The following is a 27615-nucleotide window of genomic DNA, read 5'->3' on the forward strand; positions in this document are numbered from 1 at the left end:
TACATTTTTAAAATAGTCCTAAAGATTATTAAAATATATTAATTTATGTTTGATATTTCTAGAATATTCTACCTAAATAGTTGAATAATTTTTTCGAAAGCCTTAAAAAAAATTTTAAACAAAAAGTTTTTTTTTATTTTTCATACTTTTACATTTTTTGTCTTAGATTCCCCACTCAATTAGAACAAAATACAATAATGTAAAGAAAGTAAGAAATTAAATGTTGATTATAACATAATTATTTATTAGCGACTACAATATCTGACTACAATATCTGTTTGTGTGATAGTAAATGAAATACATCACACAATACTATATTCTGAATGTAATGGTTGAGTTATTTTTCTATAAATAGTAATGTAATTTTAAACATTTTATAAAATAATATGAATACAATTTCAATAGTAATACAGAAATAGAAACATAAAAAATGCATACATAAATCATATTTTGTTTCTAACAACCATTTATCAAAAGTATTACATTGTAACATTAGCATTTATATAAATGTATACAATATGAATATAAGTAGAAAGAATTACAATCGTTCAAACCACTGGCTTCAGGAATGGCTGAACTAACCTCCCTGGTTTATTTTTGTTTGTTACAAATGATCCGATAGTCAGGAAATTAAGGTTTGTATATTAAGTTCTTTCTAGATCTATATCGATACAGTTGTAGGTGTTTATATCAGTCTCATACAGGTGTTTGTATCAAAGTCTCATTATACAGTTGTAGGTATGTATCATTCGACAGTTCCAGCCGTCTTCGAAAGTGTGTTCACATTTAATTGCTACAAAGCAATCATGAGCTATAACAAGAATGAGTGTACTGATCATTAGAACTAGCGCAGGTAAGGTCTGTATAATTGTATGAAGTTAGACAACTACTTCGTACAACTCCTTGCCCAAACTTTAGAGCTGGCAGTCTGTATATTATATAGTGAATACATATATTGAGGTGGATACAATGAAGCTAATAACAGAAGTGTGTCATTGAAGTGTCCTGAATTTGTGGACACATCAGAGAAGTAGAAACAAAAGTGAAAAGGCTGCGGCGTCCAATGCTCGACCTGTGACCGCAGTTGTGTATCAAGAATTGACCTCTTTAGTCACACGTGAAGTGGCGAAGAGCGGGATATTGTTCTCGAGACGTAAAAAGCCACATACAAATGAAGTGATTTTATGTTTTAAAAATCTTTGCATGAATTTTACATTCAAATATAAAAGTTGTGTTTATACACCTTTTTTTTTTTAAGCAACAATTAACAAATATCTCACTGGTATACATAGTGCAAGTCCTACAGACAAGGGAGACCAATGCAATCTTTTCGTGTTGAAAATATTACGACGTTGATGTTTTAGTAAACAAAAGGTGAAAGGCTTGACAGACTCCCTCTTGACAGACTCCCTTTTACTGTACAGCACATGGAGACCTTTTCTCTGCTTTAAAGCTGATGCCTTTGGTATACTTTTTTATTTGCCGCAACTGAAGTCCTGGATTGGTCAATATACTTGTGAGCAAACTGATCATGTTTTTGAGTAAGACATCTGCTCTTGCTCCGCTCATAACACACTCTTTATAGCCCAGGTTCAAGATGATGACACCTTGAAAGAGGTTGTGCTGAACTAGTAGGTTGGTCTCTAGCCCCATTGGCAACATGGCAGGAATTGATCTGACCGGACCATCCCTTGCCATGTCCGAGTCGGAAATCATATCAATGCTTATCCCGTGCGGACTAAGATCAAACATCTCCATTGTTCTTTCAGCCAGGCCTTGGAAAGAAGTGAATGGAAGAACGCCATTATCGATGCTCTGTTGTACGCGTTTGTTGTTCTCGATGATAAATTCTTGAGTGGTCATCTTGCTGTCTTCGTCAAACTTGGCAATTAAAGGAATCTCGTTGCAAAAGTTTGCCACGTCACTGTCCAGGTCTGAGATGAATCTGCGGAGGTCAACGGGAAACATAAGGCTGACTGTTGACTTGCCAGTTACTATGTGCAATAAAGCCTGGTAAGCACCAGTGACTAAACCGAGAAGAGAAACATGATGGAAACGGATGAAGTTGGTTATTTTCTGTGTTAGCTCTGAAGTTAAGACGGCTCTCAAGACTGCGTTTGTAGCTACCATTGGTTTTGGCGGGAACTGGCTCCGTGGTCCATGAAGAGACGTGTTGGCCACGTCCTGACTGAGAGCTTTGGACCAGAACTGGGCGAATGTCTCTGATTTTGATTTATACACTTTGTCCAATTCAATATTCAACTTTTCCGATTGCATCAATATTTTATCGAGTTTCTCATTCTCGATTATTGGTGGTTTCATTTTAAGATCGAATGCTGCGACAAGGTCCTGAAGGAACAGCATCATAGCTTTAAAATCAAAACTTGCCTTATGATATACGATTCTTAAAAACAATTTTTGTCCTAAATGAAGAACAAATCGAAGCGGGCCTTTCTCTTTTACATCAAAAGCCTCCTCAGAAAATGTTTGCAGCTCGTCAGCCTCTATCTTGGCGATTCTGAAATCAATGACTTCCTCTGCTGCTAAGATCTGCTTCTCAAAATTCATCAGACTGCTTCGTTTTGATAGAGCTTCTTTGAACACTGTACACGCTGTAGGGTGCATTAACAAAACTTTGAGAATAACGTTTTTAACAGTTTCAGGGTCTTTTTTATCTGCTGGAATGTCTACATCCACCACCCCGTGCAGACTTTGTTTTCTAGGGTGTCTCTTGTATATGGCCAGCTGGCTTGATTCTATTATTGATGCGGTAAAGCTGATTTTTTTCTTTGGTGGTTGCGTTTCCATAATTTTTAAATCTTTCTTTTCTTCATTTGAACCATTTTCTATTGCCGGTTGATCATAATCTGGACCAAATTCTGAACCTTCAGCAAGCTTGCCTGAGAGAACATCATCGATTGCTTGAGCAATGGTCCTAACTGTTGGGTCTCCACTGATAAAGACTATAGCAGGTAGACGACAGTGAACCTCTTTGTATATCTGATTGATCATTGTCATGGCTACTATGGAATCCATCCCCTGGTCCACGAGGTTTGTGTCAGATTTGAATGATCCGTCTTCAGCGCTTAGAACCTGGCTGGCTAGGGCTATCACGTAACGTTCATAAATTTCAACTCTCTGTTCAGGAGGGAGGTCGCGTGCTGTTTGCAATGCCAGAAGAATATCCTGTTCTATCTTGACTTCCTCGGCCGCAGAGCCAAGCATGGTCTTGAGGCGATATTGAAATGGTACCAGCATGTCTCTTTTCAACCTTTTGAGAAGTACTTCGTTATCGAACTTGCAAGGCAGTATCTGACCCCAGTCAAGAAGAAGTATGATAAATATGACAGACGCAATGTCCTCTTCACTGAGAAGAATGAATCCCTGAGATTCTAAGATCTTTTTAGCTTCACTATAATCGTTGAGCATTCCTAGATCTAGAGCTCCCCAGTTAATGCTTTGACCCGAAAGCTTCAAGTGTCTACGGTAATGAGAGAGGCCGTCCATAAAAGCATTTCCAACCCCGTAACTAGCCTGCCCAGCATTGCCAATAACTGAAGTAACGGAGGAATGCAAAACAAAATAATCCAGAGGAAGCTCTTTTGTTAGTTGGTGAAAATTCCAAGCACCCATTACTTTTGGAGACATCACTTTGGCAAAACTATTCGGGTCAACTTGCACCAATAATTGATCATCAACAACTGCTGCCCCAAAGAAAACGCCTTTAATTACTAAATCTTGAAACGCTTGTTGTAACAAAGACATGAAGCTTTTAAGAGACTCCATATGTGTTACGTCAGCTTGAAATGCTTTTATAGTGCAGTTCTGTGATGCAGCCAGTTGAGATATTTCACTCATTTTCTCAACTGTAGCCTGTCGTCTGTTAAGTATTGCAATGTTTCCGGCTCCATTTTGGGTCAAGAACTTCACAAAAAGCCAACCAAGTCCTGTGAGACCTCCAACAACTATGTAAACCGCATCCTTTCTGAAAAGTTCAGATTTCTCCACTCTCACTACAGAGCTGTTCATCTTTGTTATTTGAACTTCTAAAAGTTCGTCCAAGTCAGCTGCAGCGTCTTTGAACACACCTGTAGTGATTGGATTTTTGTGAAGACATTCTGACACCCTAGGCATCAATGCTGAGTGGTGTCTCATCCATTTTTTTATTTTTGGAACAATTTTTGTCAAATTCTGAGGGTGGAAGACGTCCGCGGTGTCCAGAAGTTGAATTTCCACCGTTGGTAGGAAGAACGATAGGGGAGCCCTTGCTACTGGCTGGAGAAGAGATACCAAGGAAATGTAGTATTTAGGCTGCATCCACCTTCTTGCAACTAACGAGACTATAGTCTCGTCCATTAAGACAAGAGAGAGAACTGTTTCATTTAAAGACTCGACGTTGTTCAACTCTTCAACCACAACAATATTTATGTTCAAAGGCTTCGGCTTTTTTCTACTCATGAGCAAGCACACCAAGACCTCTCCTAGTCTAGCAGTAGCAGATGATGCGAGAATAGTAGCGCTTTTTGTGACAACCAAATCTTTAAGAGACCACAACAAAACGAATCTAGTTAGGTCTCCAGGTACATAATCTGCAATCAAGTTGGCAGGAATAGTTGCGCCAATGGGCACTTTAATTTTAGAACCAACTGGGGCAGGGTAACAAGATATTGCAGGGATGCTGTACCTTTTTAGTTTTTTGCTTAATGCCTTTCCTTGAGCTGGTCCTATATTTTCCAGAGCGAACAGAGGATAACCATTGCCTTTCATAGTTCTGCGTTTCTCCATCACGCTGTAGAGCATGGACATGTTGTAGAGAAGAGGGTTTTGAAAAGCTGTGGCTGAGACGTCAATCTGTACATGTGGATGTGTCTCGTCTTTTATCTGAGTTTCATGGTAGACTGGAAAAGTATCCGTTAAAACCATCGGCTCCTTGCTTAACAATATCACATTCTGAGACTTGTCAGCAAAGTTGTGTCTAAAAGTTGGCACTGGTGTTTCCGACTCCACTTGAACAAACTGATTAACATACATTGTGTCTGACGTTACCATCCATTCCGGATAGTTCCTTAGAGTCTGGTCACTGTTGATGATTTCGGCTATAGAGGAGAGATATATCAATTGTGTACTTGTTTCCTCTGGGAGGTGAAGGTCGATTGTTACAACGTCCGTGTACACCTGCTCCCTGAGGGCGCACCTAGTCATTCCCCATAAAGCTGTCATTATTGGGTTTACGCTTTCAGGCTCAGGGGGCCCATTTTCAAATGGAAAAGCCCTTTTTGTGAAAAAGTAAATTGGAAGCGTCAGTGTCTTTTCCACGGCGTATGTATAAATATCTTTCAGAAGCATGCATAGGTTTAAAGTTTTTGTCTGGACATTAAATGCGTCTTGAGAGTCACTGATAGTGGTGTTGCTGGTTAGTACAATAAACTCAAATTCCTTCATTTTGTTCTTCAGTAGCAGTTCCATGTCTTTGACTACAGTTGCCCCAGGATCACCCATTACTTCGTATAGGATGCATTTCTTCAGAAGGGACGCTGGTGTGTTCTCTGGGATATTATCAGTTATGAATAGCACGTTGGGTTTCTTTGTTTCGTGATGTGGAAATTTGGTGCCGACTGGTTTCCATATACATGTGTACATATTCTCGACACCACCAGATTTATCTGTTAAGGACTTGATGGCCAGGTCTTCCAGGTCAGCAATAATCTCACCACACAGAGTGGTCAGTTTTATGTCATAAAGAGTCACCTTTCGGTCAGTGCTTTTGAGTGTGGTGTAGATGTACATCTCATCCTCGGTTTTCCTGTAAGATGTCAGCTTGCCAATTGATCTTGGGAGCAAATCTCTTGCGTCGTCCACGCCGTCCATCAAAATAACCGATGTCTGAATCATTCCATCCAAGATAGAAGGGTGGATAGTAGTGCCTGCTATTTCAATAAACATGGCTTTGGGGACAAATATTTTAGCGAGACACTCCTGGGAGCTTCTCTGCGCGTACATGAGAAGAGAATACCCAGGTCCATAAGTGAATCCAAAACTCTTCAGAGTGCCGTAAATTTCTTCTCTGTCTACTATCTGTTGGCATCGACCTTGAATGTGTCGAATATTGATGATGGATGGATGACCTCTCATGTTGTGAGCCTGCAGGTGAATGTTGGCAAAAGTTTTGTTTCCTTTTACAACGGCGATGTTGTAGCTTTCAAACTTGTCCACGCCATAACCTTTGGGAGGTGCTTTCGAAATCAGAAGATCAAGCTCAACCGCGGCGTCCCGTGTAAATGAACATGGCTGTTCAAACCTGACTGCTACTGAGTACAACGGAGCATCCATTGTGCTGCTGTGCAAAGCCACAGCAAAACCAGTTTCTGCATAGAATGCACCAGGGATGATCAACATTCCTGACACGATATGGTCATAAACGGAAGGGAATGTCATCTGTGTCACCATGATTTTGTAGTCATCTGTTGTGTCCACTTTGTTTAGAAATGGGTGTTCTTTTCTCATGTAGTGAACCCCTGCAAGCACCATGTGTGCAGACTCACACAGCTGAAGGTTTCTTCTCAGATTAAAGCTGTAGCGAGGGATAGGCGTTACAATATTTCCCTCGTGTGGAATGTTTGCCCATTCTACTTTACAGCCCAGATCGTACGCACTGCACAGTGCTTGCAAAAAGATTTTCCATGCTGGTGGTTTTGACATGGAGACCACTGTTGCGACTTCGTCCTTTGGGAATATGTCATTAGCATGAGCTCTCATCACTGGCTTTGGGCCTATCTCAATGTACACATTTTTGTAACCTTTGGCAAAGCTTTTCTGCACGGCCTCATAAAATCTGACAGGCTCTCTCATGTTGTTCACCCAGTAATCAGGTCCCAGTGGTCCATTAACCAGATCACTAGTTACACTGGAGTACATGTCTACCTCTGGAGATTTGGGTTTGATGTCCACAATAGCCTCTCGAAGAGGTATTTTGCAGCTTTCAACGTGGTGGGTATGATATGCGACGGGAACCTGTAAATCTATCATTTGTACTTGAGTATTAAGGGCTCTTGCTTTGGTCTGAATATCTTGCTTGATTTTTGTGATTGTGTCTGCATTCCCACTAACAGAACAAGCAATGGGGCTGTACTCCAATGAAACGTTGGCTAGTCCAGAATAATTCTTGACAATATCCTTCACCCTGTCTACGGGCAAGTTCCTCACTACAAACATTTTACCACCTTTAACGCGAGCCATTAAAGATGTACGATAGAAAATGATCTTAACTGCATCTTTCAAAGTTAGCACCCCTGCAAAGTGGGCCCCAGCTACCTCTCCAACTGACTGCCCAACCACACAGGCTGGAGCAACGCCAAGGCTGCTCCATAATCTAGCGAGAGCAACTTGGCAAGCGAAAATAGCTATCGGTGAAACTTCAGGATCGTCTAAGTCATCTTCCTTTTCGAACATACTTATGAGTGACCAGGCAACATACTCTGAAAGATAGCTGTCAATTTCTTGAATGGTGTTTCGAAAGTCGTTGCTCATTTCCAACATGTCTTTGCACATTCCTTTCCAAGATGTCCCCATGCCACCAAAGACAAATATTACTCTTGCCTTGCGCACAATGTTTGCTCCCTTGGCACCTTTGTGCAGGTGATCGTTCAGCTTGGAGATCAACTCTGCCATGTCTTCAACGACGGTGGAGAAACGAACGTTGTAGTGGTCCCTTCGAACAGTTGATGTGTACGATACGTCATGGACATCTAGCGTGCTAACATCCGGATGGTTCACAAAGTCTTCGATGCTTCCTTTTAGAGATTTCTCGTGCTTGGCTGAGAAGCAGACAACACATGGGATGTTCTTCTGTTCCACCATACTGTTTTGTCTAGACATGTGATCTTCATACTCCATCACCACCGCGTGGCAGTTCGTGCCCCCAAAACCAAATGAGTTGACGCAAGCCACCTTGTTCTGGCTCTGCCAGTTGACCACCTGAGTCGGAACACTCAGGTTCATATCTGGAAAGTTAATTTTGGGATTCGGCCTGTCGAAAAAAAGTGACGGTACAATTTTGGAATGTTTCATCATAAGCAGTACTTTGATAAGTCCAGCAGTACCTGCCGCTGATTCCAGATGACCTAGATTGGTCTTCACAGATCCTATATATCTATGGCGCACAGCTCCACACTCTTGAAAAAACTTTCCAAGTGCATTGGCTTCCACGGGGTCTCCTGCTGATGTTCCAGTACCTAGAGAGAAGATGAACATAACATACATCATAACATTATAACATTTCACTAGTAATTTATTACTGTCTCAATCTCTTTTTTACATGTGGATATTATGTTTAATCTTAATTTTAAAAATAGTCATTATATTAAAAAATGCCAATCAATATGTAATTCTAGGTTATACGACACAGAAACACAAATAGATTTTATAAGCCACTAGTCTGGTTAGAAAGGAAAAATAAGGTCTACGAAAATAGTTTTTTTTTTTTTTACACATTCTCCTTTCTATAATTTGAAGAAGTATATTATATGTAAATTGCTTTCTGAGCTAAATATAATTATTTTACTTTCATTAAAAATTATAGATGCAATTATATGATTCATTGCAATCATTACCATGAGCTTCGATGTAGTCAATTTTTCCAACATCAACTCCTGAATTCTTGTAGACTTGATCAAGAAGTTTAATTTGTTGGTCGCCAGATGGCGCCGATATCGGTGTCACTGTGTGCCCGTCTTGATTGGAGCCTGTTTCAATGGTTGCCCAGATTCTGTCTCCATCTCGAAGGGCCTGTGATAATATATTAAATTAGAAAAAAAAATGTTTTTAGAAAATGAAGCAAAGTAAACTTAAACAAAAAAAAAGTATACATAGTTTTTTTTCAATGTAAAAGTATTTGTGTTTCAATCAAAATAGACCAAAGACCAAAGCTATCCTTGGAATGTTATCGTATTAATGTATTATCAACAATTAATCAGATTATCTGAACATTCTATAACTTATTGGTCATTGTCACATTATTTACTGCAGTTTTTAAGCCTAATCAAACAATGTTTACAAGCGTTTACAATTTAATTTAAAAAAAAAAGAAAGATATTGTAAATTATTATTATAAACATATTGTTTGTCTTTCCATATAAAAACATTATAGAATGACAAAGACATAGCCCTCGACATTAAAATCAGACTGATACGCTCCATGGTGATGGTCACATTGCGAGTCTTGTACGCTGACTGCAGAGCTAGAGAGGAGGATCCTAGCAATGGAATTGAAATGCTACAGAAAGACCCTAAGTATCACATTTAAAGACCGCATCACTAACGAAGAGATTAGAGACAGGGTTATAACAGCGTTTGGACCTCACGATGACCTGCTACGGCCATATTACAAGGTATTCTGGACTTGCAAAGACCTTCCTTCAGGAAACAGTACCAGGAAAAAGAAGAGAAAGTGATGGGAAGAAATTATAAAAGAATGGACGGGCCTGCCATTGTAAGGCAAAATACTGAGAGGAAAGGAGAAAGACGGTCAACAGATCTTGTGTGGTGCCCCAACGGTCCAATAAACAAAGGGATAGGCAAAGAGAGTAACACCTTATTAGATTTTGACCTTGTCATCAAAGAACTTTTTTTTTTGCTTTATAGTTTGGAGTCGCCCTTCTAACGCCTGATACATTCTACCAAAATGTATAAATAGTTGAGGAAATTTGATTGTTGAATGCATTTAACATACGTTATTTTATAATTATTATCATTATTAATATTAAGTACTTGAGAACATATTAATTTGATGAAGTTAATAATATTCACAAAAATTTAAGTGTATAAACAATGATCTTTTTACCACCATGTCAAACATTCGATACTTATTATTCGTTAAAATCTTACATCTTTTAATCTTTTGAGAATGACCATTCCACACCCTTCTCCCCTGGTGTAACCATCTGCGCTGTCGGAGAAGGCAAAACACTGACCAGTGGGAGAGACCATATGAGCTTTACTTAAGTGGACAAAGACGTCTGGTGACATGAGGAAGTTAGTGCCGCCACACAGAGCCATGTCACAATCACCTGGCATTGGATATAGGGGAAAGAAATTTTTAAATTGATCAATTATCATATTGTATCAAGTGTGACAATCTAACTAATGATTTGGACTAGAAAAGTACAAAGTATTGTCTAAATATTGGCTCAATTTTAGATTGAGAATAAGGGAGACAAACAAAAAGTCAAAAATAATTAATTTAATTTAATTTAAATTCAATACTTTGGGAGTATAAACAGTCGTTTGATCTGATCTAATCACTTTACTCAGACAATTTCAAATGTTGAATGTTTTGTTTCTGAAGGCTTTTTAAAGTCTTATATAGGTCAAATTAAAAGACAATTATAGGTAGAAGACGTTTACGGTTTATTTATGAGTTTGTCTTGTAAGTCACGCATAAAAGGGGGGAAGAGTTTCACTATAAGACAAATAAAAAATAAGCCTGATGTGAACTAACCTGTTCTTAAGGCCTGGGCCCCAATGTGTATGGCCAGCAGAGCAGACGAGCAGGCTGTGTCCAGAGTCATTGAGGGACCTCGCAAGTCAAAGACAAAGGAGATTCTAGCAGCTATAATGCTGTTGGAGATGCCTGTTACAGTGTAGTTTCCTACGATTGGAGACTTGGCTGTAAACAGACCCCTGTAGTCTCCATTCATGGCCCCTGAATTAAAAGAATAGCATCAGTATGTTCTAGAAAACTGGACATTTCTGTTAACTGTCCTAAATATACACATAGTGAAGAATTAGCCAAATAGTTGTCTCTCTCCAGCTCGCATTTTGCCCCCCTCACTTTCTAAATAAATCGATAGCAAAATGAAACCATAGCCTCGATGACCAGCATGCTATCAAAAATAAAAAAAAACATACTATTTCTATATGTACCGAATAGACTACTAAAACTATGGGTTGATTTCAGTGGGCAACTTGGCGAGGTAAAATCTTTGTTATCTCTTGCCAAAGAAACAAACAAACCGAGTCTAACAATTATATATGACACTGATGAAAAAGAAAAATACGCTTTAACGTGTGCTTTTGTGATTACAAGAAAGCTCAAGTTTTACAACAAAAAGTATTTTTTTTGCCGCTACATAAGAGATTTTAAAAAAATACATATAAGCCTGTGTAAGCCTGTAAGCCAACAGTTCAACATAAAGATCTAGACTTCAAGTAAATACATTTTTTCCAATATGAAACCTACGACCGATATTGAACTACTATGTAACAATCTAAGGCTATGGTACCTGCCGAGAGAGTTTAACACAATTTTACGTCATACTTGTGCATATACCGCCCACAGCCAACACAGAGAAAGCAACAAAACATATACTAGACATTGCCTGAGTATTGGCAGCTACATGTTCTACTGCTGCCCGACTAGTTATGGGAGATTTCAATCATCTTTCGTTAGCTCAACACTTGCTAACATATACTCAATTTGTTAATTGTCCCACACGGCACGATAAAACCTTGGACATTTGTTATAGCAACATAAAAATGGCCTACACATCTCGATCGTTATTTCCCTCGGAGAGTCGGACCACACAATGATCCATCTTACACCCACGTACAAACCGGTTTTAAAAACAACAAAAACCCGAAGAACAGTCCATCCAGTCACGGTCTGATGACGCTGTTTTACAGCTACAAAGTTGTCGGGAGCAAACAGATTGGGACATGTTTGTAAACAACTGCCCAGACAGATAAACCTATCACAACTGTTAATTCGTACATCCAGTTCTGTGAAAACATGATTGTACCAAAGAAGAAAATTAAAACATTCAGTAATAATAGACTCTGGATGACCACCATTAAAAATTAACATTCTGTCGTCATCAAGATGTACAGAGAGGTTTACATATAGTGCGCTGGTTATGAGTGTGTATGTGTTTTTCGTGTATGAATGTCGTTCGCAAATGGGGTTTCTATATTGTGCATCTATATTGTTATTGTACAGTAGTTACGCTGAGGTTGTCAATTGTAGTCAAAACGAATTTCCATTTGATGGGATCAATAAAAGTTATCTTATCTTATTTTAGTTTAGGCCTTGGATTCTAATTTATACAAACAAAAGGAAAGAAAAAAGTCTTGTTCGTTCTTATCTAATTGTGCTTTCAATAAGATACCACTATGTCAATAATCAGGCAAGCCTTGTAGTTAATATAGTGCGGGTTCGAATCCTACTAATTTTGTTATCTTTAGGGCGCCCGTGAGACCACCCAGCTCTAATTAGTGTCTTACATTAGTTGGGAAAAAGCAAAGGCGGTTGGTCGTTGTGCTGGCCACATGACACCCTCGTTAACCGTGCACCGCAGAAACATGATCTTTACATAATCTGCCCTATAGATCGCAAGGTCTGAAAAGGGGAACAATACTCGATGAACTTGTACTGCAGTATAAGAAAACGTACCAACATAAACTCCAGTATTAGAGCCTGCCAGCTTCTCTCGTGCTATCCCAGCATCCTCCAGTGCTCGGAATGTACACTCCAAAACGTATCTCTGTTGTGGATCCATTTGATCGGCCTCGAAATCATTGATGTTAAACAGTTTGTTGTCAAAAGCTATAGGACTGTAGAAAGAAACACAATGTTATTTTAATATTTGAAACAAGAGGATCCATAGCACCCCCACCACAGATTGTTAGTCGAGCTGATATGCCTGGACCCTAAATAGGCCTATATCCATCCCCCTGGCTCACGGAACTCCTCTCCTTCCCCTCCCGCTTATTTTTTACAGACTAAAATTAACTGTGTTTTAAAAAAAAGTACTACAATAATATAAACGATTTTTTTTTAAATTTCGTCTTGTATTCCTTCAATGCACTGAATAACTAGGCCTGTAGGTCTACTAAGTACACATCTCTAGCATGTTAAAATACATTCTCACTGACCAGTTCCAAACACAATTAACAGAAAGAACAACTCATATCATAATCTCATTCATCAAGTACTGCACAGAATTTTTAATAAATATTTTTTTTTATTATTAGAGTCTCAAATGAAAACAATGATGATACCGACTAATGCCCTAAACTTCCACCATGTAGATCTTATGAACAACTTGTCAGTTCTAGATAAACTGCCGGTTAGATTTTTCTTCGTTCTCAATTTCGCCACTTCACTATTTTTGTATATTCTAATATTAGCCTTAGCCTAACCTACACCTATCCCCTGGTACTGGCAAAATATGTAGGTCAAAGCTGGGACTGCATTCCTCACTAATCTTCGGACTCGAAGACTAGCCTTATTATTATAAATTACAGACGTTCTTCTAAAGATGAGCAATTAAAAGATTGCTACAAATGTTAGGTCTAGTAATTGTAGCAAAAAAAAAAAGTGAACAGCTTGACACAGAGTTGACAATACACTTTTTTCAATCGTTCTCTAATTAAATCATGCGACATTACTTGTCTAGGACAGATGTAGCTTTTAGACTAATAAACTGGCTGCAGTTTGAGTTTTATACATTTACATTTCATCATGTTGTAATTTTATCCACATAAAGTTTGTCCCAGAGCCAAGCTCAACTCTATTGGCTAACATTGTGTTTGTTAAAAAGAAAATAATTTCTTTGGTTGTTGATAAGAAACAATGCTAGATCACACTGATGGAATGTTCTCTCCAACTTGTCCGTCTCTCTTCACAGCTCTCAACATCAGCGCCTTCTGCTGGCGATATTAAACTTTGCACACATCTGTTCAGCCCACTGGCGGATCCAGGGGGGGGGGGGGGGCAGTAGGGGCGTTCGCCCCTCGGCCCCCCCCCCCCCCAAGGTGGGGGGCGGACAAATTTTAGCATAGAATTCCCTCAACTTGTATACGAATTTGTTACTTATATTAATAATATGTACTAATTAGTTTTATTTCAACCTATTTTTAAATTATTTCGACCCCCCCCCCCTCTAGTATGTTGGCCGATTTGGTGGGGTCCGGAGGGGGCGATGGCATCAATCTCGCCCCCCCCATTTACTTTCGAGTAGGGGGCGGACCAATTTATTTGTAGAAATCACAGCTTGCTAACAGAATCAATTGAATATCTATATGATTAAAACTTGTTATTGATGTTTTAACCAATCTTTATAATATGTCGTTCCCCTGTTGACCGATTGGGTGGGGGCGGGGCGAATACCTCTGCTGCCCTCCCCACAAAACCCTTTGAGTATAGGGGGGGGCGGTCCTACTTTTATTGGGAAATAATACTTTGTGAACAAAATTAATTGAATATCTATATAATATAAGCTACGTATTTATATATGAACCTATTTATATATTATGTCGCTCCACAATTTAATTTTATCACTAGTAAATATAAAATGAAAAAGGGTTGTACCATGTGGGAGGGGCGATACATGCAATCGCCCTCCGTCCATCCGACAAACCAATACTTTTTTTTTCTGTATTATAGTTAAGAAAGTACAAAATAAATTTTAAAAAATCTGTCACTAATATAATTTATCTTTGCTATAAATTAAATTCTTATAAGTCAAATAAGGCGACAGGGTTTATATAATGTCACATGAATTTATCATAATATTTTTAAGAAAGACTTTGCTTCGAAAATTTAGAATTCATACGAAATTTTTCAATATAAGAGTAAATATTGAGATGAGTTCTTTTCCTAGTCGCCATTTTCCACTATTTACTCAATCTGATATTTTTCTAGTTAAATAAATTTAGGATCATAGCTCACAATTTATTCTTAAATCCTAAAAATGCACACAAAAAAAAAGTTAAAGTAGAATCTAATTGGTTCACTAAATTTGCATTTTCGGCAGCGATCCTCAAAGCCTTAATCTAAATATGTGGGGTATTTTCTAATCGTTTTATTTGCAATGTAGTAAGGGCCTATACATTCATATTAGAATAGTTTTCAAGTAAAACATTATTGGAAAGGTCCTTTTTAGCGGCCCCCGTAAGGGGAAAAATCCGCTATTAGGTTTGTGCAAAATGTCCGTCTGTCCGTCTGTCCGTCTGTCACACTCAGATCTCGAAAACTAGAAGAGATATGAAAAATATTATTTCATCATTAAATGCGGCTTCAAAAGTTTAGGTGCAACGGCTACTTTTGGTTTTCTAAAAGCAAACCGTTTAATTTATAAAATTAATTATGCAAGCGATTTTTTCATCAAAATACACCAATTCTAAAACAATTACGTAAATGTAAGGGAGGCAATGTTACAATATGCTAACAAAGACGGGCAATTTTTGTGTATTTTCAGAATCACTAAGTCAAATATATTTTTAAAATGTACAGGAAATGTTTACAACAAATATAAATAATAGTTAAAGATGTTTTTTCTGGTCAACTAGCTGCTAAAATTAAAAGAAAACATTTCTGTTTGTTTATAAAGGCTAATAATGCATTTTATATGTAAATATCACGCACATTTTTTTAATGGACTTTTTATGCAGCGATTTTCGTGCAGTAGCGTAACGTCGCTACATGACCAGGTGCTAAACCAATTTCTTAAACTTTTTTAAAAAATCAGATTTTATTTATTTTTTGTTTAGTGCCCCCATCCGAATAAAAGAAGATTATTTTTGTGCGTTTTGTCTGTTGGTCGGTCTGTCCGTCACGATTAGATTAAAAAAACTAGAACTGTAAAAGCTATTGAAAATCTGATTTACACTTTAATGTTCCTCCCATAACATCTCAATAGTTTTAAGTATCTACAAATTGATTGTTCCGGATTTTTTTGTGCAAAACTAATCAACCCCAACAAATGTTTGTTTGCTCTTCTAATTTATATTAAATTCAATTTCCATGCTTAAATGTTGCAAAAACACATTATCAATAATACGTTGTTCCGTTTTTTATGTAAATAGCATATTAATGCTAAATCAAAATCTCTATACTGACTTATATTTCATTAATTGTAAAAATGTTCCGGATATTGTTGTATAAAACATGAATTATGCCTAATGATTGTTTGAAATCGCATAATTTACTAATATTACACTTATATTATTTGACAATGCGTCACTATAATTTGGTTATCAATATCAAATTGTTCCGTATTTTCATCTTTAAACAAATTTTAAAAATATCGACAATAGGTTGTTCAGGGCTTTAAAAAAAGTAATTTACTAGAATTGATTACTAAAAATTACTTTTTAGACATTTAATTTTTTTGCTAAAACATAACATAGAAGTTTTGTAATCGATAAAGAAAGTTTCGGATTTTGTTTCTTACAAATCGTCGCCAGAAATTTCGGAATTTATTTAAAAATCTACCAACGCCAAATAATTGTTTGAACTCCCTCTTCTAATTAATAAACAAATAATCTTCTCATTTACGAAATAATGTTTTTACGGATTTTTATGAAAAATATTTTAACTCACTACTCTCTTACAATACATTTAACTTTCTACCTAAAACATTAAAAAATCTAATTATCGTTAATATTATGTTCCGATTTTTAAGGAAAACAGAATCCAAACACCAAAGTAAGGTATGAAAATCTCTCCACATGGCTGTAGTACATCTAATTTTTATACGAGACCATCCAAAAAATTTAATTAACGGTATTTCATTTATCTGAAATTCTCTTTTTCTTTTACTATTTATACAAACATCCGGAACAATCTATTATATAAACTTTTCAATTGTGTTCATAACTAAAAATTATTGCGATGTTTTGAAACGTAGAATGAAGGTTAATCAATTTTTAATAACTTTTAGTTGTTGTTTTTTTTTATATCAAGATGACGGACAGACCGACTGACAGACAAAACGCAAAAACAATGCGGCTTTGATCCTTTTTAAATAAATTCTATTAGAACTCAGTGCACCAATGTCTATGAACCCTCGTTAAATATCTCGTGTAAATAAAAACATTTTTTTTATGGTACCGGTACTAGCCTATTGTGAGGTAATGGAATTTTTTTTCTTTGACGTCATATGAATGGACTCTTTAAATGTAATGTTAAAAGAACGCACTCGGTGCACCAATGTATATGAACACTCGAAAAATTGCTTGTATTAATGAAAACATATTTTAGTCTAACTAAGCCGTGTGACGTAGTGTTTTTTTTTTCCTTTGACGTCATATGGAATGAATTCTTTAAAAGAAATGCTAAAAGAACGCACTCGGTGCACCAATGTCTATGAACACTCGATAAATGTCTCGTAATGATGAAGGCGATTTTTATTCCAGCTAGGCCGTGTGACGTAGTGTTTTTTTTTTCCTTTGACGTCATATGGAATGAATTCTTTAAATGAAATGCTTAAAGAATGCACTCGGTGCACCAAAATCAATGAACACTCGATAAATGGCTCGTATCGATGAAGGCGATTTTTAGTCTAGCTAGGCCGTGTGACGTAGTGTTTTTTTTTCCTCTGACGTTATATGGAATTAATTCTTCAAATGAAATGAAAAAAGAACTCGGTATAGTAATGTTTATTAAGCCTCGTTATGTGACTCGCGTTTAAAAAGGAATGATATCTTGATTTAGATCTAATCTAGATTTTTTAAACTAGATCTAGATTTTTATTACAGTATATCTAGATCTGGATTTATATTCTAGTTAAAATTATTTTAGAGTCTTGATCTAGAATTTCTAGATCTAGTTTAGACTAAAATAGATTAGATTAAGATGTAGAATTTCAATTTCTAAACTTAAAGTGTAAAAAAAAGTGTAGATTTTCATTTCCAAACGTTTTGATCAATATTGTAATGTTTTAATATACTAAAACTAATCTACTATTTTTTATTTAATTTAAATTTACGGCAAATGAATCTTTGAAACATTATTACTTTTGACCATCGGATGGCTGCCTGGTCGTGCGGTTTTCGCGCTGGACTGTCGTTCAGATTTATGGATGGTCCAGGGTTCAAACCCTGCCCGCTCCCATCCCCCGTCGTCCTGCGGGAGGTTTGGACTAGGAAGTAATTATCTTCAACTCTGAAGGAACATCCGAAACATGCAAAACATTTTACATCAAAATTAAATCACCTCTTGAATATTATTTGCGAATATGCAGATCCGACAGGGATCCGACTTCGACGGGGGCCGCCTCTGAGTTTGTGTAACACAAACTCTCTTTGTAATCTTGTTTAATAGTATGTAGATGTCAGGAGAATGCGTTTCTGCAGTGAAAAATGCGAGAAAGCGCTTTTGGCGTCGTGGCGAACCCGAACCACTCAGATGAATAATGAGCTGTAGATTTCAGGAGAATGCGTTTCTGCAGTGAAAAATGCAAGAAAACGCTTTTGGTGTCGGGGATTCGCCCCGAACCCCAATGGGGAGACTTACAGCTCTCCCCCAGACCACTAAGCTATCAAGAGAAAGCCTCAGCATGACAGGGTTTTTTTTTGTTTGTTTTTTTCGCAGAAGGTTGAGAAACACTGCTTTTAATAAAATTTATATATATATATATTTATATTTATATATATATATATATATATATATATATATATATATATGTATATGTGTGTGTCACTGGCGGATCCAGGGGGGGGGGCGGTAGGTGCGATCGCCCCCCTCCCACTCGGCCGACCCCCTCCCGGGGGGGGGGAAGGACGAATTTTAGTATAGAATTCACACAATTTGTATACGAATTTATTACTTATGTTAATGATATATACTAATTATTTATATTTCAACCTATTTTTAGATTATTTCGCCCCCCCCCTTCTAGTATATTGGCCGATTTGGTAGGGTTGGGAGGGGGCGATGGCATCAATCCGCCCCCCCCCCCACCATAAACTTTCGAGTGGGTTGGGGCGGTCCTATTTATTTGTAGAAATCACAACTTGCTAACAGAACCAATTAAATATCTATATGATTAAAGCTTGTTATTGGTATTTTAACCGGTCTTTATATTATGTCGTTCACCTGTTGGCCGATTGGAAGGGGAGGAGAGAATACCTCTACTGCCCTTCCCATCTAAACCCTTTGTGTGTGGGCGGGGGGGGCGGTCCTACTTTTATGGAGAAATCATAGTATGTGAACAAAATTAGTCGAATATCTATATACTATAAACAGAAGGAAGTGCGATACATGCAATCACCTTCCCCCCATCGGACAAACCAATACTTTTTCTTTTTGTATTATAGTAAGAAATTACAAAATTTAAAAAATCTGTCACTAATATAATTTATATATGCTATAAAGTAAATTCTTATATCGAGTCTCCCAACCTCTATTCTTTAATGCAAAATGCAATCATTAGCAGAAATTATAAAAAGGAGCGAGGATTAATCGTTTTCATTTTATCGACCTTCCCTTTTCCAGACAGAGTTTGTGTAATTTCACATGAATTTATCATAACTATTTTAAGAAAGACTTTGCTTTGGAAAAGTTATAATTTAAACGAAATTTTTCAATATAACAGTCACGGTTGAGATGAGTTCAAAAGCCAGATAATCTTTTCCTAGTCAACTTTTCCAACCTTTACTCTATCTCATATTTTTCTTTAAATAAATTTAGGACTATAACTCACTATTTATGCTCGAATTTTATTGAATACTATTTATCGAATAATTTTTTTTTCGGCGGCGATCCTCAAAGCCTTAATCTAAATATGTGGGGTATCTTATCTTTTCAAAGAACAAATCGGTTGTATTTGCAATGTATTAAGGGACTATAAATTCATATTAGAATATTTTTCCACATTATTCAAAAGGTCCTTTATAATAGAATGAATAATGAGCTGTAGGTCACTATAATAAATTGATACATTGCACAATTCATTATCTCCCCTGCTTCTTCCTTTAACTCCCCTTCCGCTTTACCACATCATGTCAGTTTGACGTGAATGACACGTCAGGTCGTAAAACTAATGGTGACATTGACCTGCTGCGAAGATGTTTGAAGAAGCGACACGATTATTCCATTTAGCTGGACACTAGTTTAGTTTTTAATACAGAATCTCTTAAAGTAAACTTTACTGATCAATTAAAGGTAGCACAAGAGAGAATTTAGCCGTACAGTTTATTACACTTGAGACTGAAAAAGTTTGTTTTTATTTCTAAACATTTCGATTCATTAATAGCAAGCACGCTAATCGTGTACTGTAAACACTTCTCTAATGCAAGTACACTATATGTCTATATCACAATTTACTGGCTATTGCCTATTTCTAGTGTGAATTTAAACAGAACAAGACGAAGTGTACCATTCAATGGTTGAAGTGCAATACTAAAGAAATGTAGTGCAATGAAAGAAACAAATAAGTGATATAAACTTACTTAGATTTTTTTATTGTTTCTCTTATACGATTCTGCTCTTCGTATGCATCGACATTGTCTTTTAGATAAGAATAATATATCTAAATATGGTTAACTCTGACCACAAATATGTTGAGAAACCTTAGTCTGAACTATTCAGACTTTCAGGTGGATTCCTAAAGGCATCCCATTTTCCAATATCTGCATCTTTTAACATTCTATATTTCGACGCTTTTCTTTATTCTTCATCATCATCATCATCATCAAACTTCATTTGAGTGAGGACTTGAGAGGCTTAAATCCTCTCTTGCAAAAGCCCTGGACAGAAACCCTGCTGTCTTGCGTAGTGCATACATGTCACCATACAGGTCGAGAAGTTTTGGTTTCATAGACTTTCTTAAATATGTTTCATTTTTTGTCCACTCCCTAACTGTAAGTGTAAATAATCTCGATCAGTAAAGGGGTGGCCACACAGGACGTCACGAATCATTCAGTTCCAGAGATCAAGGTTAAGAATATTAGGCTTTGTTCAAATCAGTTGCAGTCAGATAAGGAAAGAGTCCCACCCTTTTTTTTTGCTGACAAAGAATCGAGATTTTCCATTGTACACCTCTGTTACTAGGTCCATGTGGATCTAACTCTTACTCAACAGCTTTCTTTTTTCCTTCTCTCTCACTTCCTCACTTGAGTTTCACTGACTCCTTCGTTCCCTCTTTGCTCCCTGTTCCCCTGCACCGAGGTTTGTTTTGGTTTGGCCTATCTTTGTTGAACATCTTCTCTTGTGCTTCTATCTCCAATCTTTCACTCCAGATAAACAATAGCTCACCTAGACGGTTTGTGGCGTTATTGCAGTGAAGAATGCCAGAAAACGCTTTTAGCGTCGAGGCTTCGCCCCGAACTTCACTGATAAATAATGAGCTGTAGATGTCAGGAGAATGCGCTTCTGCAGTGAAAAATAAAAGAAAACGCTTTTGGCGTCGGGGCTTCGCCCCGAACCCCACTAATAAATAATGAGCTGTAAATGTCAGGAGAATGCGTTTCTGCAGTGAAAAATGCAGGAAAACGCTTTTGGCGTCGGGGCGAAACCCCGAACCCCACTGATAAATAATGAGCTTTAGATGTCAGGAGAATGCGTTTCAGCCGTGAAAAATAAAAGAAAACGCTTTTGGCGTCGGGGCTTTGCCCCGAACCCCACTAATAAATAATGAGCTGTAAATGTCAGGAGAATGCGTTTCTGCAGTGAAAAATGCAGGAAAACGCTTTTGGCGTCGGCCGAACCCCACTGAGAATGCTTACAGCGCTCTCCCAGACCCCCAAGCTTCCAAGAGAAAGGCCTCAACATGACTTTTTTTCAGGTTTTTTTTCGCCGAAGATTGAGAAACAGTCTTATTTTATTCTCATATATCGAATATATATATATATATATATATGCTGTACGCACGTTTATGCAAAGGGTTAGGGTTTACTGGGCGTTAGGGTTAGGGTTTGGAAAAAAATCGCCCCCCCCCCCACTCCAAAGTTCTGGATTCGCCAGTGATGTGTGTGTGTGTGTGTGTGTTCTGGATCCGCTAGTGGTTCAGCCTACGTTCATACTTAGAGAAATGAACGTGAAACCCCTGTCTAGAATAAAGTACATAGCTTAAAATAGACAGCCCTGACCTCCACGTAGCAGAATTTTGTTCTTTTGTACAGGCAAATGACATCTATAGTTCTGCACACGATATCATATTTATTATGCAGTGGGGGATGCAACTTGTCACTTAAGGACATGTGTGGGCTGAGAAAGTCATTAAAATCTTCACTAATGATGGCAGCTCGTGTAATTAGGTGGAACCAATGTCTGCATTAGCTTTTTGTCACCAGGCAGGAATGGGCAGTGAAGATATGCCATTCTTTTCCGTCTGTCCGAATGGAGATTTCCTGATCCTTGGATCGCTGACTAAATACAGTCGTCTCAACGTCAAAAATGTCACCACTTAAGGCTTTGGAAATGTGACTGATGACGTCAAGTCACATGCACTAATATATATATATATATATATATATATATATATATATATAAATATATATATATATTATACTCTTTTAATCTCGAGAGATTTTGTTATTCTATTTTAGTCTTCAGTTTGTTAGTCTCTTTTGATCTAGAAAATCCTTGTTTTGTTATACTCTTTTAAACTTGAAAAAGAAATTATTGGCATTCTACTTTCTTATTCTCTTCTAGTCTTTTCATAGTTTTAGTGTTTTGATTTAAATTTAAGAATCAATGTTTTTGATATCTTAATTTTAATCTATTATTAATGAAACTTTGGAATCTTAGTTTTTGATATCTTGATTTGAATCCATCTATAATTAATGATCTAAACTTAGGACACTTCGTTAATACAAATACATCTTGAATTACTCCACGCTTATTCTCTGCTTTTCTTACACTGAACTATATATATTCTAACAATCAGGGTAACATGGGGCAAAAAGCCCCCCCCCCCCCGAAGCTTCTATGGCCTAAACAAGCTAGCTTATTAATATAATTTTATCTTAAATTTGGTTTTCATTTAGTGTTACATGTCTAATTTACAAATTAGTTTTTAAAATAAATTTATTTCAATGTATCTAAAAATTATTGCATGAAATTAAAAAAAAATTTTATGGGACATTTTACCCCACACTTGGGGCAAAAAGCCCTTCCAAGGGCCACTTACCCCCAAAGCAAAAATTGTGGTAAATAAAGAATTTAATTTGTTTTTTAAATCTCTTAGGTGTATATATTATTGTTTATATATATTTGTATGTGTAATTTTGTTTTCAAATATTTTTTTTATCCTTGCACACAAGAATAATAATGATAATTGATTATTAATTATGTTCTAGCAAATAAGGATTTTCTTTTCTTCGTAGATGTTTGTTTTTGTGTATAAATTTAGGCTGGTAATTTTGTTTTCAATTTTAGTCTGTAAACAAGATAAAAAAGAAAATTGATTAAAAAATTATGCAGAAGCAAAATTAATGAAAACTAAGAACTTCAAAAATTATTTTTATGTTTTTCAGCTCTTAGTTGTATATATGTATTAGTGTATCAGTATGTAATTATATAAACACATGAATTTTGTTTTTAAATAATTTTAGCTTGCGATATTTGGTATACACAAACATAAATCATAAATATTGACAAACAAATTTAAGAAGTATAAGTGAAATATTTAATAATTATAAATGTAATTTTTTCGGAGACATTGTTAAGTGGCATCCCATCAGCGATAGCTTTTAAAGCTCCTTTCAGGTTTTTTTCTTTTTCGCTATCTTCAGAACGATGAAAGGTAAAGATCAAATGATGCTGCACTGATACGATGCTGAATGTAGAAATGCACTGAAACTATGTCTTGTTAAGTGTTTGTGTATTGATGTGGGCCGCTGCAGTCCTAGTTGTCATTGTTTTAGGTACTTACTCCTTAAGCAGTCCAGCACGACGAACGTACGATTTGCCAATAGCGTGAGGGTCTGGGTCATAGAAGGCATCGTTGTTCCAACGCTCTTTCGGGATGTCTATGACGTGGTTCTCCCCATTCTCCAACAGCTTCCAGTACTGCTCAACATTGTCCGCCCCTGGCACTTTGCAGCTGATGCCCACAATGGCGATCTGTTCTCTCTGGAAGCTCATTCTTCGGTTGGGAGACTACTCTAGGAGCGTCAGCCAACAAAAGCTTCAGGGCGCTGTGCAGAACAAAGTCAGTACATAAATGGCGCATACCACACGAAAGGGTTGTAATATTTTAAGGTAATTATTCATGTGTTCTTATAGAAGAGCACAAGCTGAATAATGAGCCTATCGACTTTAACTCAAAGCTATTGCCCAAACACTAGTACTCTAGTTGATTGTACAGTAAAAATATTGCTGTAAGAGAGAAACAACACAATATTGCAATTTCTACTTACAGAAGCCAAAAAAGTTTAAAATATATTTAAAAAGGCGGACACTTTATTATAAAAGCTTATGTCAACTCACTCTGTCTGTCTGTCTGTCTGGTAACATTTGTGTACACCTTAATTCATTCATCTCCTATTCTCAGATCGAGTGAAATATTTGCACAATCATTGTTCCTAGCAAGATATGAATCCATCAAAAAAAAAAGAAATAATTAATTTATTAAGTTTTATATTGATTAAGGGAAATAAATCTTACAGTATTAATACATGTGGATATAAATGCACAGTTCTTCCCATTAGATAAGACTTGTTAGTTTTTTTAATGTTTTTTTTTTTGCTCAATTTTGATTTTAATTATTTTTTTTTTTTTTATATAAAAGAGAAACGCCTAATTTCTGAAATACGAAAAATGAAATAGCCATTGACATTTTAATGGGTGGTAGAAGCATTCAATGTTTGAATTTTGTTATAGTGAAAAGATTAAAGCGATATGACTTATCTTTTCAAATTAGCTGACAATTATTCAGCCTGACATATATGGCATATATAATCAAAACTACAAAAGTTTTAATTTAATTACACATTGTAAATATTTATATTTATAGACTTATGGAAGGTTCTGTCCGTTCTAAAGTAGGCTACATGTACACAAATATTTGTTTCTGTTAGCAATGTCGTTGTTTTTTTTGAGTGAAAGATTTTGTCAACAGTTAGATCATTAGATAGAGTCGTTGTATGTACATTCATATAAATGTAATAGTTTCCTGTTTCTTTTACTGTACACATTGTTTACCAATTACTGTACAGTTTTACTATACACCGGTGTTTGTTTTTTTTTAAAGGAAATAGGTGCTGGTACTCAGTGATGGATTGCCTAACTTTTAACTACTAATAAATTAATAATAAACGTTAAAAGTTAAAATACAAGAAAAGTCATAATTTTTCCCCCACACTGAAAATGGTGCCTATACGCCGTACCGGTGCGTACCGTCACAAATAAAGAGTGCTGTACACATTTTTAACAATAACTGTACACTTTTACCGTTTACATTGTTTACCCAAAACTGTAAACATTTTGTTTTCTTTTCTGAATGCGTGAAGGAGAAGCCTAAACCGCTTGGCTACCGACTCGAGTCCCACCCGACTGATTATTGAGCGCTTTAAGGCAACACGAAAATCCTTACCAGATATTCCACACATGTCCACACATGTCCACACATGTCCACAAAAAAGATGCACCGGAGCGCAATGAACAGGCTTCTACATGAAAGACTCAATATATAAAAGCAGCAATAAAATATTGCAATATAGCAGAGTGACCCTGGACCTCTGGCTAACTGGATTAAAAACAATCTGCCACTATGACTGAAGGCCCCCATTTAATTAAAAAGCCTTTGTAAGGGATAAAAAAAAATCATTTAGGGTGACATTAAGTATAGGTTTTAGCGATAGTTCCAACCAATATTAACAATATCCAAATGTCAAAAAGTAATGTATACCAATATACTGTAAAGATCTCTATGTATCAACAAATTCTATATAATTACCTCCAGAGGTTTGTAAAAAAACAGAACTCTTTTTATTGGTTCTGATGCCAGAGGAACAGAGAGAGAGAGAGAGATACAATGTAGTCAGATATAGCGATGTCTCTTCAAGACTTTTCAGGGCCAAAACTCTTCTTTAAATATTGCAGCTTTTTTCAACGTGAACCGAAATTATTTGACAGACCAACGTCAACCTTGAGTGGCTGACTGTCTATCACCGAGAAGGCGGAGACTTCTATTGGCTTAGTTGCTTTTTTTTTTTTAATGTTAAAAATGAACTCGACTAAAATGTAAGTAAGGAAAAAAAAAACAAAGGTAATAAAATTGTCAGAGGTGTCAGTGTCCTGGAAACGTCTTTCATGAAGGAAGAATTTGGAGTGGGGGGGGGGTAGCATGCTGGAGTCTCTACTATGTACAGGGCCGGATTTATGGGATGACAGGCGAGGCTACAGCCCCGAGGCCTCTAAATACTTAAATCCGGCCCTGCTATGTACAATCATTATATCTACTGATCAAACGGCCTAATAGTAAAAGTAATAATGAGAAGGATTCCAATAATATAATATAATATAATATAATATAATATAATATAATATAATATAATATAATATAATATAATATAATATAATATAATATAATATAATATAATAATTTTAGATGGTGTTTTTTAATTGTGCTGCTAGGTTAATCCAGAATTCTACAATCCAACTACACTGCCTAGTCGTACTGTATGCCCATTGGACTGTCGTTCGGTCTTCTTGATAGTCCCAGGTTCATTCCCTGCCTGCTGCCATCCCTCGTCCTCCTGCAGGAGGTTTGAACTAGGATTTGAATTATCTTCAACTCTGAAGGAACATCCGAAACATATAAAACAAACAAAACATTTTTACAGAAAAAAGCAGTCTGCCCTGCTGCTACCTAAAAATGTATGTACGTATTTATCTGTTTATTAAATGTTTGTTGGTATGACCAGCGTTGATCATTTGTTTAATGTTTGCATTTGCTTATTTAAAAGTTATTTTAAGTTGCGGTCATTCCTTATTACATTAAACTGTCGGTGTGGAACCCGGTTTAATTACATCATCCCCAAATAGAACTTGCAAAAGCCACCTTGTCAGAAAATGAATGATAAAGACGATGATTACTATTATGTTAGAAACGAACTTATATTTATTCTCCTGCACTGCCAGGGTCAGGCTTCCTTAGAGAGAAACAAAATTCATTGTAGTTCCTTTAACACTGAGAAATTTTCAGGTTTTTGTGGCAGGTCTGCAGCAATAGTTCCCCTCTGACAGGCCTTGAAAGCGTCTGTGAGGCCTCGGTTTAAAATAACAAGGTAAGGTATTTTGTTATTGAAGACAACTTCCACAACAACTTAATCTCAAAGCTTAGGTTCCCATAGTTTCTTTGTTTTTCCATTTCAATTTTTTCTTTATATTATTGGATCTGGTATGGCGATGGCAATGATGATAGATGATTTTATTAAATCTATAAATAGAAAATCAAGGCTATTGAAATTCCCCGTTTTATTCGTCCAAATAGGACTATACCAGAATAATAGGTAATATTAGGCTGACTCAAGAACCTCTTGTGGTGAGTATTTGTAATAAGGAGGCGTATCTTACTTAATCAGATTATGTATCAAGGCCAAGTGCTGATGTATTAATTTTCCAACTTGGTTATGGCGACCACTTAGGTAGATTCTCATAAAGCTGACCTTGCCGCCATTAGGTGTACAATTGACTCAACCGCATATCCGGTTTCGGCATTCGTCAACAGCATCGAGTCTCAGGATATACGTTACATCATTTTTAGTCGTAATAACACGAAACCTGGACTCATGGAAACGTGGGTTAGGCCTTATTAAACGTATTATATTTTAACATCTAGTCTGGATAGACTAGAGGAAATCTCAATTGGTACCAGCAATTGTAAAATT

The 27615-nt window shown here is 36.6% G+C and overlaps 1 protein-coding gene across 1 annotated transcript; it reads right to left on the reverse strand.

The window, feature by feature from the left end:
* Positions 1–223: 223 nt before the first annotated feature.
* LOC106064961 (phenolphthiocerol/phthiocerol polyketide synthase subunit C-like) lies at positions 224–25815 on the reverse strand. Its single transcript, XM_056030761.1, has 7 exons — positions 25680–25815; positions 23655–23919; positions 12446–12606; positions 10496–10699; positions 9883–10064; positions 8610–8784; positions 224–8231 (listed from the first exon to the last, which is right to left on the reverse strand). Exons 2-7 carry the CDS (start codon positions 23864–23866, stop codon positions 1414–1416), a joined length of 7752 nt encoding a protein of 2583 aa, XP_055886736.1. The 5' UTR covers positions 23867–23919; positions 25680–25815; the 3' UTR covers positions 224–1413.
* Positions 25816–27615: the final 1800 nt, after the last annotated feature.

The sequence above is a fragment of the Biomphalaria glabrata genome, chromosome 5 (genome assembly GCF_947242115.1).
Source record: "Biomphalaria glabrata chromosome 5, xgBioGlab47.1, whole genome shotgun sequence".
Classification (NCBI taxonomy): Eukaryota; Metazoa; Mollusca; class Gastropoda; family Planorbidae; genus Biomphalaria; species Biomphalaria glabrata.

Excerpts from the sequence above, each read along its gene's own strand:
- LOC106064961 (XM_056030761.1), bottom strand. The coding sequence starts at position 23,866 with ATGAGCTTCCAGAGAGAACAGATCGCCATTGTGGGCATCAGCTGCAAA. Across the intron at positions 12,607-23,654 it reads CGTGCTGGACTGCTTAAGGA|TCCTATAGCTTTTGACAACA; the intron begins GTAAGTACCTAA and ends TTCTTTCTACAG. Across the intron at positions 8,232-8,609 it reads TGACTACATCGAAGCTCATG|GTACTGGAACATCAGCAGGA; the intron begins GTAATGATTGCA and ends TCTTCTCTCTAG.